The sequence below is a fragment of the Seriola aureovittata genome, chromosome 9 (assembly GCF_021018895.1).
Source record: "Seriola aureovittata isolate HTS-2021-v1 ecotype China chromosome 9, ASM2101889v1, whole genome shotgun sequence".
Lineage (NCBI taxonomy): Eukaryota > Metazoa > Chordata > Actinopteri > Carangiformes > Carangidae > Seriola > Seriola aureovittata.
The window spans coordinates 4,090,778-4,104,848 of record NC_079372.1 but is presented as its reverse complement, the minus strand read 5'-3'; the positions used below and the strand labels follow the sequence as shown (position 1 = coordinate 4,104,848).

General features: G+C 39.3%; 2 protein-coding genes across 8 annotated transcripts; one reads left to right on the top strand and one right to left on the bottom strand.

Annotated features, from left to right (window-relative positions):
• Positions 1 to 294: 294 nt before the first annotated feature.
• Positions 295 to 5,210, bottom strand: atp5pb (ATP synthase peripheral stalk-membrane subunit b). Its single transcript, XM_056383799.1, has 7 exons — positions 5,058 to 5,210; positions 4,229 to 4,265; positions 3,976 to 4,121; positions 3,250 to 3,413; positions 2,883 to 3,008; positions 2,031 to 2,210; positions 295 to 555 (listed from the first exon to the last, which is right to left on the bottom strand). The coding sequence occupies exons 1-7, from the start codon at positions 5,083 to 5,085 to the stop codon at positions 478 to 480; spliced, it is 759 nt and encodes a 252-aa protein (XP_056239774.1). The 5' UTR covers positions 5,086 to 5,210; the 3' UTR covers positions 295 to 477.
• An 887-nt stretch (positions 5,211 to 6,097) lies between these two features.
• On the top strand, positions 6,098 to 12,448 carry LOC130174232 (TRAF3-interacting JNK-activating modulator). 7 transcript variants are annotated; one of them, XM_056383882.1, is made up of 14 exons: positions 6,098 to 6,262; positions 7,014 to 7,445; positions 7,535 to 7,658; positions 7,769 to 7,886; positions 7,993 to 8,020; positions 8,140 to 8,169; positions 8,765 to 8,860; positions 9,527 to 9,598; positions 9,765 to 9,905; positions 10,079 to 10,216; positions 10,295 to 10,430; positions 10,611 to 10,836; positions 11,350 to 11,466; positions 11,745 to 12,448. In XM_056383882.1, the coding sequence occupies exons 1-14, from the start codon at positions 6,209 to 6,211 to the stop codon at positions 11,872 to 11,874; spliced, it is 1,842 nt and encodes a 613-aa protein (XP_056239857.1). In that variant the 5' UTR covers positions 6,098 to 6,208; the 3' UTR covers positions 11,875 to 12,448. The 7 variants fall into 7 exon arrangements, with proteins under 7 accessions (XP_056239857.1, XP_056239853.1, XP_056239854.1 ...); XM_056383878.1 differs by having other exon boundaries at positions 6,102 to 6,262; positions 7,535 to 7,667; XM_056383879.1 differs by having other exon boundaries at positions 6,104 to 6,262; positions 7,535 to 7,667; positions 10,614 to 10,836.
• Positions 12,449 to 14,071: the final 1,623 nt, after the last annotated feature.

Sequence of the window (14,071 nt, the reverse complement as noted above, 5' to 3'; positions counted from 1 at the left end):
TGTGACGGATCAGGAGTGTTGGCTTGACTTGTCATTTGAAGGTAAAGTATTTGAGGTATGATGGTAAGGTGGCTCATTATGAGTCCAAAGGTTTATAAATGCTTTACAACAACACCTTTAGAGTGATCAAAGGTCTTAAGAGCTCCAGAAATCTAAGTGCAATCTATCGTGATTATAAAGTGTTGACGTCAAGTATGTTCCACACACCTAACGTCACCGAAAAAGTGTGTGAGCAAAGGTTAGTTTAAGTGTATAAAAAGTTACTGTTTGAAGTATAAAAATACAAACGGCCAGTTGAAGTTGAATAAGAGAACCATTTATTTTACCATCAACTGACGTGTAAATACTGTACACACCCATAATATTGACAGAGACAATCTTTAAAGAGGGAATAGTTTATTCTGTAAAGAAAAGTGAACGTCTCGTCTTAGGACATTGAGTAGGGGTTAGAGCGGCCTTCTCTGAAGACTTGACAGTTTAGGCTGTAGCCTTGGCCTGAGTGGTCTTGGCCAGAGCCTTCAGGTCTGTGATGCACTTGGCGATGCTCTCCTTCTCCTGAAAAACAACACAAAGACAGATGTGAAGCTTGGAGAATAACGAGGGCTTACAGGTCAGTTAGAAAAGCCGTTTATGCTTTTCACAATGACAACCACTTTATTGTGAATCTTTCCATTTAGTCAGAAAAGCAAAAAAAAAAAAAAAAACAACTATTCATTGATTTTTAAAGAGCTGGTTCTCCTGTTGAAAATAAATCAATAATGAAGCAATGAATAGGGCTGTAAGTTTTCTGAACTAGTTTTGACATTTATGACATTGTTAACAATCATTTCTTTTGAGACATAACTTTTACTTATTAGGAAAAAAGTTTTTGAATGTTAAAAGAACTTTTCCTAAAAAAAAAAAAAAAAAAAAAAAAAAAAAAAGTATAAAATTGACTAAAATTAAGATTTAGCAAAGAATACCATTTTGGCCTTAGTAGTTGTTTTTATATATATATATATTTTTTTTTTTTTTTTTTTATGGAAATGATGTTTGAAAACATGTCTAATATTCATGTTTACAATGTCAGATACTGCATTATGGGTTGTATGTAGTCTTAATGTTGCTATGCTATCTGTGTTTTAGAGTTATGCAACCCTAATAGTATTTTGTTAGCCCATTTTAACAGCTTCTAATGGCTCGAGTAATGTATTCTGCTGCCACAGAGGAAATAAATTAATGAGGAGTGAAAACGAATCCAAAGTGACTTCCTTTACTGAAACACAAACAGACGGTGGCCTGAATAATCTGTCAATGGGATGAGTCACAGATGATGAGGAGCTCAAAAAGATAAAAGAGAAAATGAAAAGTGTTGCCAGAGAAATTAATTTGACCACTTCCAAGAGGCTGACAGAGCCTGGGGAAAAGGTAACAAAATTTTACATTCTGCTTAAAAAAAAAAATGTATTTTTTTCACATTTCACTTTTATGACAAAAAAGTCTAAAAGAATGAGGACACTCTTTTCCTTTGATAAACAGCATCTCAGCAAATCTCTGCCTATTAGATCACTTAGAAAGTGCTGTATCTTCAAAGTCTTCTTCCAAAAACAGGGGAAAAACAGGGTTTCATCTAATAATCAGGGTCATTTTATATTCTGGTAAATAGACAACATAAATCAGACCAGATATTCAATGCCAACCTTCAGTTTTTGTTACTCTGAGCTGCAGACATACGGACAAATTAAAAAGGAAAAACCTGAAATATATTTTGAAAGTATGGTGTTCATCCCTCCAGTAGAGTTCAGAGACTCGTAGAATCAACGTCAGGGAGCACTGAAGCCGTTCTGGCAGCACATGGTGGCTCAACACCTTACTTAAGAAACTTAGTTGGTTTTTCCTTTAAGTTGTTACCTGTACTCACAAACTGTCACCCAACTTAACAATTTGCCAAAAACACAAATGCAAGACTGAAACACTATTTTCACATAATATCCACACTGAGAAACATCACTGAGCTGGAGGCTTCTGACAGTCTGACTAAAAAGACTGACCTGCTGGGGAGTGATGCTGCCCACAACGCTCTTCTCAACCCAGTTGACCATGTGCTCCTGCTCCATCTGGCGGTGGAGGTTCTGCAGGCCGATCTGGTAATCTAAGCGCCTCTTCACCTCATTGGTCACCATGTGTAGCCTCTCTCTGTAGTTGGTCTCCAACAGCATGGCCACATTGTTCTGAGAAAGGAAAGAGAACTACATGCAGTCTTTGTCACCACACTACAGAAAAATCTCTAGTCTAACCTTGGGTCGTATGAATATTCATTTTAAGCAGGTTAAATTCCATCTTTAAAAGCTCTTACCATTGTGGTGCAGTTTGAAATCTGATTTCAGTGACAGCACCACAAATTAAACCAGAATTCTTTAAAAAATTTTAAAAGTTTTGTTCATGGTTTTTTAACTGTCTGGCCTTTGTAAAAGAAACATAATAATATTAAGAATATGACTAAATATGCCATATGCTCATATGCAGCCAGAATTCAGGCAGTGATTTTTCAACAGACTACCAAGTTGATAAAAAGAGAAGTAAATTCAGCAAGGCAACTTCAATCATGGCAAAATTTGAATAAGTAGTATTTATTTATTTATGGCCTCTTGTTTTTCTCCAGACATTATTTTGTTCTAGCTCCCCACGTTCTATAGCAGCCTGAGCAGGGTCACTCGGTGGTGGTGTTGCAATTTCAACTTGTTGCCAGCAGAGGTCGCTAAATGTCAAAGACTACATAATGATGCCCTTCAAGTCCTACAGCTCAAAGCAGAGGGGAACAGGGCAAATGCCTTACAACTGTCAATAAGTCTTGGGTAAATAAGATAATGGAAAATAAAAAGGCAAACATCAAGGCTGCTCACCCTCTTTGCATCAAAGAGCATTGATCTTCCATCTGTTCTCCACTGTTCCTTCTTCTCATCCTCGATGGCTTGAGCCAGGCTGGACATGGCGAGGTCCTTCACCTCCTGAGCCTTGGCCACTTTGTCCTGAAAACACACACAGAGCAGGTTTACAGAGGTGTTTGCAAAGGTTGGCACAAAAGAGAAGACCAATGGTTTTTGGCTGAAAGTCTGTAGCTTGATTAAAATAACATCTGTCCAACAGTAATCTCTCACGCATTTTAAAGACGCTGGGGATAAGTTTCCACACATACTACACTATACACCACACTATTAGCCAGAGAAAAAGGAAAGTTAAAAACACAGATCTACATGGTTGACAGCCTACCTCATTCAGTTTGTCAGCAAAAGCTGCAACGCTGGGACCAAATTTCTTGATACCATAGATGATGACGGCGCCTATGGAGGCGGCAGCGAATGTCTCATGGTTCACGACGTAGATTTCCTTGGAAAGCATGTAGAGGAGGAGGCCAGTGCCCAGCATGTAAGGTCCTGGTGACAAAAAGAAAAATGGAGAATTTTTTCCTTAGTCAGTAAAATGATGTTAGTGCAACAGTGAGATCCAAAGTATGAAGGTATGTAAACCAATCAGCAATAACCACACACAGCTCTCTCTCTCTGAGCTTTTAATGGTAATGTTTGTAAGAGTGCAGTGTGTTACTGCCAGATGCACTGCTTGGCTTTTCATATATCTGGAACAAAGTCCCAGAAAATTTTATGTCAACTCTTTTAAATAAAAGCTAAAATCTTTTCTATTTGCACTTTTTTTTTTTCAGTTAAATTTGGGACTGTATTCCTATGTTGCACTGCAGTGTCACTGCACTATACTTTTTGGTCTCCTGTCAGATCAGTCTTATTCTATTTAAGCTTAATGTTAATCTGTTTATTTTATTCTGTAAATTTTGTCTTAATCCTCTTTCTGTTTTATGGAAAGCACTTTGGATTGCCTTGTTGTTAAAAAGGTGCTTAACAAATAAACTTGCCTTACGAAACCATTTATAACTGACTTACTGAGATCATCTCAACATCCAGCCCTGGGCTAAAGACTACAGACCTGTGACTCCAGTTTTGGGGTACAGGAGCTGGAAGAGCTCCTCTGGGATGATGCCATGACGGACTTTTCCTCCTTTCTCTGGAAGAGGGGGCACTGGGGCCAGACTCTGGGATGATGTCTGCAGGGAGCGAGATGCCTGGACCAGGCTGTGGTGGAAAACACTGTTAGCTTTCAATACTTTTATTGTTAATCAAATTTATCATCACATCAGTGATAGATACAGTAAATAAAACAATTTCTAAAAGACACATACCCAGCTCCAAGGGGGCCACTGCCTTTCAGGGAACTGGCTGCAAAGGATAGAATAAACAACGACATAAGGCAAATACTTGCAAACACTGCATGTTTTCATTAATGTTTAATGTGTTGATTATTTTCCTGATTAATAAACGTGTCTTTAAAACAGTTTCAACCAAAGCTCAACATTATAACCTTCATGAAGGTAGGACTAATTGCACAGCCGTTGTATTAAACTGCATACGTTTAGCTAAGTGTACCTAATACACTGGCCACTGGCTGTATTTAACTTCAATGCTGATAATAGTCAACAAAAACCCAGTTACAGGATGAGGCTATTTCAATACCGACAGCATAATACCCACTAAAAGTCAGACTTCAAACTAAAATTTGTGAAAACACACCTTTGTTGGACTTACTTTAAGTCATTGTTGTTTCTCTTCACTAAAGACATAAGGAGCTCAAAACCGAGCAAGGCTAGCTGTCAATAAGGTGACATTTGCAGGCGTGCAGAGCTTACGCTAGCGAATGTAGCTTCTATTTACTACCGTTAGCTGCCGCCATCTAAATGAGCTTTAACCTAAAGCTTTGACAAACTGGTCGTGATGTCTGCTAGAAATACAGAAAAAGGTTGCCGTCTTTTCTACATTCAGACTAACAAGAGTTTCAGAGCAGACACTTCAGTTGTTCCCTACAGCTAGCATTAGCATGTATCTCATTCAATGTGCGGCCTTCACTTACCCTTCACATTCACTTTAAACTTTAAGTTCTCCTGCTTGACTGTTTCGTTATGGCAGAGCTGAGTGAGTCTTTATTAACATCTAAAAAGCTAGATTAGAACATACCTGAAACAAAAACGAGCCTGGACAGCATGTTTGAAGGTTGAAAGTGCCGAGTTGTTGCTCCACCGGGCAGCCTTGTTTCGGCCTCTCTGTGCCCTTCTGCAAAGAACCGTAGGGATGGCGGACACACGAGAAATCCCCCTGAAAGATCGCGAGAGTAGCGAAGAGTTCCAGTTTTAAAGGAGGCCAGAAGAGGGTGCCCGCAACGGTAAATTTGGATAAATGGAGGTGGGATCATTAGGGCCTTAATGGGGAGAAGTTGAGATTATATATGATACTATGCTGTTTTGGGTTAAGTAATCTTGAGAATGCACGTTTAAGACTTGTGTGTTTGTTTGTTTGTGTGTGTGTGTGTGTGTGTGTGTGTGTGTGTGTGTGTGTGTGTGTGTGTGTGTGTGTGTGTGTGTTGGGGGGGTAATATATAAATATACTCATATGAAGGAAAATTGAAGTAAATTGTCAGGTTACTACAGACTGGGGATAACAATAGAATTAACAGCCAGATTAGCTAAAAGATAACTAGGGTTAGGATAATGGTTAGTGTTAGGGTTAAACTGTTAATTGTAGATGATGTGTTTTCCTTCACCTTTTAGATATTCCATAGACTGCAATTTATCTAAATGTTTCTTTAGATTTTGTGTCAGGTCTGTGACAGTTAATAATAATCTGCATAAAAAAACATAAATTTAAGGTTTTACTTCATATATAACTACTACAGAGTTTGGTGGCAAAGAGCCTTCAAACTTCTAAACTGCACTGTTTTTCCAGTTACAGTTTTCTGCCTATGTACCACACTAGAGTCATCTACACCTTCATTACATCTAAGTCATTAACCCACTCCAATGAGAAATGAGACTGTTAAAAAATAAAAAAAATTAAACCATCCAAGAGGCAACCACACACACCACACACAACTGTCTCCCAAGTGGTGCATTTCGTCCCAGACTGCGTGCAGGGGGAATTGACTGTGCCTGTCTGTAATCTTGAGGCGCACCCGTGCGTGGCATCAGTTTGGTGCGAGTGGCTGGTGAGATAGAGGAACATATGACGCTGTGGTTCTCTTCACTTCCTGTTAAATTATGCTCAACAGAAACAGCTACATGTGAAACACAGACAAAGCTCCCGGACATTATTTCACTAGAGTGAGAAAATGGATGACTTCTCAGCCAGCTCATGAAGAGTTTTCCCCAGCTGAAAGAGATGGCGTAGTAGGTAAGCTTTATGATATATTTCTGCTTATTTAGCACTTTTTTGTTTTTGCATTATCTTGTGCATTTTCCCTCCACAACTTCAAACAACATTTGCCAGGGCCTAGTCTGTCTTTGATATGTTACTCTGATAATTAAAGGAGCTTTCTAAAAAAAATACACCAGCAATGCAACCGCTGCAACATCTGCCATGACCTATACTATTACTACGGCTACTAGTACGACTATGCTCGTATTTCTATAGCTGCTATTTCAGCTGCTTCTTCTACAACAGACTTGGATGGGTCACAGAGAATTGCTGAGCTAAAACAAAGTATCCTTTACTTTATCCTTTATTTTATGCACATCTCACATATATACGGAGCACAGTCTGGTGCTACAGATCACTGATTTTCTTTTCTTTTGGTGAAGCAGGTAAAAGACTCTTGAGATAAAAATGTCAGCTTGTTTGAGGTAAACTAATTCATACCGTCCAAGTATGAGGGCGTATTTCAAACTCTTCCAGTGTTTTCTATGAACTTGAATCAGTCAATTCAACAGCTGGACAAACTGGTAGTTCACAACTCTTAAATAGTTTCTTCAGATGTAACATCTGAGCCATCATCCTGCACCTGCAACACTTTTTTTTAATCTCCCTGTAACAACATATATACTTCAGTAAATGGTATGCTTTCAACCAAATTGTTTATATACTGTATATTTAATCATTACAAAGATTGATAATCATTTTACTGATATATTGTGATTGAAGGATCAAAGCACTGTAACAGCCAGAGGAGCTGCCATGGACATCCTGGCTGGAATAGAGCTCGCCCCAGTGAAAGACTTTGACCGAAAAGTGGAGGTCAGAGCAGAGAAACGCGAACACCTGCGAGGACGTAACAACGCGACTTCATGTCGCAGCCCTACGAGAGAGTTAGACACAAGACTGATCAAAAATGAACTGAAAAAAAAGAGGCAGCTGGAATTTCTGAGGAGGAGATCAGTGAGCCCAGAGCTGTGTGGTCCGTCTTCAAGGATAAAACCTTCACCGAGGACATTCTCAGTGACACGTCACAGTTCAAGCAGCAAGTTACAGACATTTCATTCAAATATCCAAACTACTCCCACCGCTAATGGACATCCAAAGATGATTTTAACACCAGACAGCGGCGAAATGGATGGTCCCAGCAGCAGCACATGGGTAAATAAAAGATCATTATTTGGAGTTTTAAATCACCACATCCATGTTATAATACCTGACACTTCCTCCCTCTCCTCTCCTTTCCTCAGGCTTCATTATGGCCAGAGCAGGTGACACTGATGAGGCAAGAGAAAGGCCATTCAAGGAAGCAAGCGTCTACCTCCACAACAGTGACAATGGAGTCAAAGCAACACAGGACGAATAGAGAGAAAAGTATTAATGGTGAAACTCTTGCCAATTACATAACATTTTGACCAGTGAGTCTCATGTTATCTTTGATCTTTCATACTAATAAAGCTGGTTTTCTTCATCCTTTCTCACAGCTCAAAAGACAAACATCAAAACATTGATCCGAACAGAAAATATTCAGCAGAAATCCTCCCACCAAACTGAAAATATTCTCCAAAAAAAGACACTTCGGGAGGCCGGTGTCCAGACAGAGTGAGTGTGACTTAATGTATATCTCCCTGAAGCCTCATTTCATATCAAAAACAGCTGTGATCCATATTTTTTATGTGTCTGTAATATGATATTTTCTTCCCCACAGGTCTGGCCTCGTCACCGTCAAAGAATCAGTGAGTTTCACACCGCCGCTTTATACGCTGGAGTTGTGTGTGTAAACTGCAGATTAAAATGATAATAATGATTAACACATTCAACTGTTATTCTTGTCTCTCATCTCTCAAAATAATAGGATGTCAAGCGGTTAGCTGACTACCTGCAGGTAAACCAACCAAATCTTTTCCAAGTCCATCCTGATCTGCGTTAAGTTCACTCTTAAAGGCAGACATTGAGACAAACTCCTCCTCTAATAAATAAAAAGTTGAATTCACACGCAATAAAATATCCTCTCTATGTCCAAAACACACTCAGGGGTTTTACATGCTAGCCTATGGTGGCTTATGTTAGCTAATGTTAGCAAACCTTAGCTAGATGTTGCTGTATAACTGACTATAACCGAAGTAAGCTTGTGACTCTTCTGTACTTGTGCCAATGTCAAACTACATCTCTCCATGTACTGTTATCACGTCATTCTCACTTGTTGCCACGGTGGCTGTTTATTCAGCAAACTGATATAGTTTTCTGAAGCTACTGTAAGCATCATGCTGTGTGTGGTCAGTTGCCTGGCTTTTAATGTAGTAGAATATCAGTTTTATTTCAGCATCATTAGTGTAAATATAATTTATTTATTTATTTATATGAAGCATCATTGATTTTGAGTATGAGGTTAAACCTTTAGCTGCTGACTGTCTTTTATCTACATTCAGTATGTGCGTGTCGTTGTAACTGTCTGTCTTCTGCTGTCTCTTTTCTATCAGGAGGCTCTGTGGCGAGAGGAGGCCATGAAGAAGAAGCTGGCGGCCCTCCAGGAGAGCACGTCAAACCTTCTCAACTCCTCAAACATAGTGTGGACGGTAAGACTCTCTCTGTCCGTGTGCGTAGGACGTTTACTTCACACCTGGTGTTTCGCAGTCACAGTCCAAACACATCACTCTTATTTGAAAGGGCCACAGTGTTGCTGCTTCATTCTTTGGCTCCCTGGTTGATATTACACTGAACTTTTCTTTGGTGTACATGCGTGTACGTCATTTGTGTATGGTTGTTTTTGCCTCAGGAAGTTCCTATGCAGCCTGTGGTTTGGAGCTTCCTGCTTCCGCTCTAGTCTATACTGCATAGGAGGAGTGCAAGCTGTCATTCTTGTACAGGAAGGGCGTGTCAGTCTGTAACTGTTATAGGTGCCATCCATCCTCATCTGCTCTCTTTTATCTACTCTGGTTGTAATGAATGAAAGGGAAATATTAGTGTTTCCCTTTGTTAATTTTTAATTTGTGTTGGAGGATCTAGTCTTCTGTAAAATTGTTTCTCATTCAGGTTTGTTATTATTAGGCGAATTATTAAATTGTTTCCACTGTTGTAACAGTGTAGTGTTGCAGCACATTCTGTGCTCACTGGTGCATGAAGGCACCAGTGAGCACAGACTGTGAAAGAACATCCTATCACAGATTTTGCTGCATGAATATTAATTTTCCATCTGCAGGTTACAGCGTGACACTCAGTCATTTCCTGTCTAACCCACACAGGCTCGCTGCAGTGAAGACCTGCTGAGAAACAAGATCAAGGTTCTAGAGTCGCAGCTGCAAGTCTGCCTTCAGGTAAGAATAGCAGCTGGTGGTAGAAGAAGCAACCACTGTGTTTTTTTTAAATCATGCAATGGGTCTAACAACCCAAACATTTAGTCCTTTGTAAAACAGCCAGCCTGGCTCTACACTGTCACTCTGTCATGTGTTGGTCTAACCCAGTAGTCTCGTGTCCTTACAGAAGTTTCCAAAAGATGGAGTGAAGAAACTAGTGGTACAGATGGAGAAGCAGAAGCTGATATATGAAGAGAAAGCCCTGGTGGCCCTGCAGAAGGCCACACAGGAGAAAACTGAAGCTGTCAGCAAGGCCGAGACACTGCAGGTCAAACACCTAACGCAAACAAAAAAAAACCACACACTTTCACTTTGACTGAGGAGACAGACACATCAGTGTCGCTTACTTCTTTTGGTTTTATGGTGATATGTGTATTCTGTTCAGATCACATATCAGAAGTGTGATTGAATCTTGAACGCATTGTGTATTTTTGGCAACAGGGATCGCTAATTACAGCCAAGGCAGAGGCACTGAGGTGGCAGAGCCTGTATGAAGAGCTGAAGCTGAGCTCTGGACAACTCAGGGAGAACCAGCACCTCAGTAATGAGCAGCTGCAACAGCTGCACAGCCAAGTGGAGGTACGGTGTCCTGTGGCAGTGTGCACAGTCAGAGGTTTGAGTGTCAGTGGTTGTTAAAAATGTGCGTGTCCCGTGCAGCTATCCAGAGCCAGAGAGGCCGGGCTGAGGGAGGAAGTGGGGTTGTTACGACAAGAGAAGAAGGACCTACAGTACAACATTCGCCTGCTAGAAGAAGATAACCAGGTTTTAAGAGAGGAAAGCGAGCAGCTTAGAGGTTAGACGCTCAGAACTTTGAACCACTGTACGTCTTTTTTTTTCTCCTGAATCTGCAAAGCCATGCTCAGCCTTTACCTGCGAGTCATTCTCAGGCTAAGCACTGACTTCTCTTTGTAGCATCTACAATGCTGCAACAGACAACATGGATTTCTTGTTTAAACTGCTTTCTGTTTCCTAGTAGATGGCGACAATGAGAGCCAGGACTTCATGATGCAGGACTGTCTGACGTCAGAGGAAGCAGAGTCACAGCTGACGCCGAGGAGAGACACTCAGGCGGAGGAGCAGCTCCGTTACACTGAGGAGAAACTCCGGCTCAAGGAGAGAGAGGTAACGTTGGGATATCAGAGTTCACTGCGGCACATCCACAACCTCCATGTTTTGTTTGATTCAGCGCTGCCGCACAGGTGATAATCACAGTTTCATGAATCCAGAGTGGATGAGTCAAAAAGAATATAACCCTCCATGCAATTTGCTGTAGAGACTGATGCATAAAGAAAGGCCAATTATATTTACAAAACATGTTAAAGATGCTTTTAAAATATTTTTTAAAAACTCACTATATTTTTAGTACATTATTTATATTTTGGGCATATTACAAAAAAGCCTAACAGTCAATATTTTATAATATTAAATATTAACTCAACTTGCACTTACGAGCTATTTTGAAATCCATCGCTAATGTAGATCAAATGATTTTTCAAATCTATTTTAAAAATATTTTCTGAGGGTTCATTTGAGAGAAGTTCAGAGATACAAGTAAAATTCGGCACGTCCGGTTTTAAATACATTCTGAAAAGCCCATCTCTAAAAATGTATTTTGAAATTTAATTTACATGATTCCCTTCCATTTGGTGTGTGTGTGTGTGTGTGTGTGTGTGTGTGTGTGTGTCTGTGTGTGTGTGTGTGTGTGTGTGTAGTGTGAGGAGCTGCAGACAGAGCTGCATGCCATGGAGCAGGAGTGTCAATCCAGCCAGGCCCGGCTGTCGCAGTGCAGGGACGAACTCCGGCAACTCAGCCACAGACGCAGGAAACCGGTGAGCAGTGTTTGTGTGTGTGTGTGTGTGTGTGTGTGTGTGTGTGTGTGTGTGTGTGTGTGTGTGTTTGCGCATTTAAGGGAATTTGAGACTTAATGTCCTTGCTATACTCAAGTGCTCTCATTTGCCCTCAGGTTGTCAGCCAACAAATATGAATTATTTTACACTTCCTGCACCAGTGATTCTTTTACACTTTATTTTGCTGCAGTGAAAACCAGAGCAGCTACAACAAAATGAAATATAACTTAGAGGTTTTCTTCCCTCTCTTCCCTCTTTAGACTCCATCTGGCTCCTGGTGGAGGGTGTTTATGTTCTTCCTTCTCCTCCTCGCTGTGGCGGGGGTTGCCATGTTGTGGCTGTGGCATCCTCCTTTCAGGGAGCAAGTTGAAGACCTCTACTCAGACATAGAGACACGCATAGAAGACTATCTCTTGGAAATGGCATCTCCTCAACACTCAGGCTGTTTTAGACCAATATGATAATGTCATTGCTCGGGAATGTAATTATAATTATTTAGTTGTTGTTGTTGTCGCTGTTGTTTTAAAATAAGACTTGTATTGGCTGCATATGTTTGCATTTCATATTTTATAAAGTGTGTGGGATGTGTTGACATGTGGAGGATGTGCTCCACATGTGCACAAAGTTCAAATACACATGCAGTGTGAAAAATGTGTTTTTAAGAAACTGTGAGTCAATAATATCAACAGAATAGTTAGGAGTAGAAAAATATCCTTTGTACTGTAAACAGCATGTTTAGTCAACAACACCACTTTGAATATTAAAAGATATATATATATATATATATATATATATATATTTAACATCCAAGTAATCCTTTCAACTCCTGTGGGAAGGAATTACATCAGTACTTTGGGGAACTGGAGAGTTGTAGATTCACTGTTGCTTTAAAAAGAGAGAGTGAGCACAATAAAAGAGCTGTTTAGTGTTTTATATTATAAGAAATAAAATATACTTTTACAAATGCTGCTGTTTGTCACATTTTTCTTGAAACAGTTATAGTCTTAGTGAGACAAAATACAGTAAAAAATATACCGTTCACATCCGATGGAGTCTACAGTTCATGGTGCTCTGGGTTAAGTTTAGAGGAAGATTCCTGAGGCCTTGGCTGAGAAGACAATGTCAAGAAGGACCACATGGGCAGTCTCTTATAGATGTAGCTGGTTACAGTCCGGAAACATGATTTGCATCCTCACCTTCACACTGCTGTCACTGATTAGTGAAGAAGCATCTTCAGAGTGAGATCTCATCCTGCTGAGCAGCGGTCTAAAGTATACTTTACCTGAGTATTTCCCTTTTATGCTACTTTATAATTCTACTCCACTACATTTATTTGACAACTGCAGTGAGTGGTTTCCTCTCATTTTACATAAAAATCGTATTATATTTTTTTATAAATTACAGCAGCCTAAAAACTAAACCAGTGGTATCTGACCTTGTGACCGCTCACAATAAACAGCGTCTGTGAGCAGTTCCACCAAAGAGTGACTTCTCCTCTTCTCACTTCTCAGATGGGTTCTTTGAGATAACTGTTTGAGTGGAGGCAAAAGAGGGAAAATCAGAAGTAAAAAAAATATTAGAGAAAATGACATTTGTTTTTCTTCTTTTATGCCCCATTCATCATCAAATGACCCCTCAGATTTTTCTTGTGACCCACTTATATAAAGTGGATGAAACTCGCTAAGCCCGATCAGCTACAACATTAAAATGCTAGTTATTTAGGTGCCATTTTTCCTCAGATCAAGTACTACTACTTTACTTTTAGTACTTTTAGTGTTGATGATAATGTATTTCTGTAGTTTAACTTAAGTAGGGTTTTGAATGCGGTATCATATGCATGTATTTTTTAAGTTCTACTTCGGAATGAAGTCGACAATATAGCTGTTTACCTCTGGATTCATCCATACATGTCATCTCTTACATCCTTATGACTACCACATTGTCTTAAAAACTCCCCAAATAGTGTCATTTCCACATAAATATATCTCAAATAATTATAAGAATGAGATGTGCTTGAGACAAAATAACTGCTTCAGTTTCAGCTATTTTATATAAACAAAAAAGCGATAATTAACATTTGGATCATTTACTTAAGTAGTAGAAATACTCCACTGTGGAAATATTCAATTACAAGTAAATGTTCTTACTTAAGTACAAGTAAAGAAGTATAAAAAGCAAAATGTACTTAACATTAGTACTACTAAAAGTACTTACTTACACAGCAAAATGACCCCTGTCAGACTTGTATTATTATATATTATACAGTAAAACTGTATCATTACTATTGATGGGTTAATGTAGAGGCAGTACTTTAATGTTTTAGCTGCTTGAGCCAGAACAAATTTGATCTACTTTGTGTTGCGTAGTTTTAATCAATAACAATGTATCATATTTAAGAACTCGCTCACTTTTCTTTTAATGTATAAAATCTTCATTTGCAAAGTAACTTTAACTGTCGGATAAATGTACTCAAACATTTGCTTCTGAAGTTCGCTGAGTGAGAGTATAAAGTGGCAGAAAATGTAAATAATCAAGTAAAGTGCAAGTACAAGTAAAAGTGTCCTTAAAGTGAATATATTTCATCACA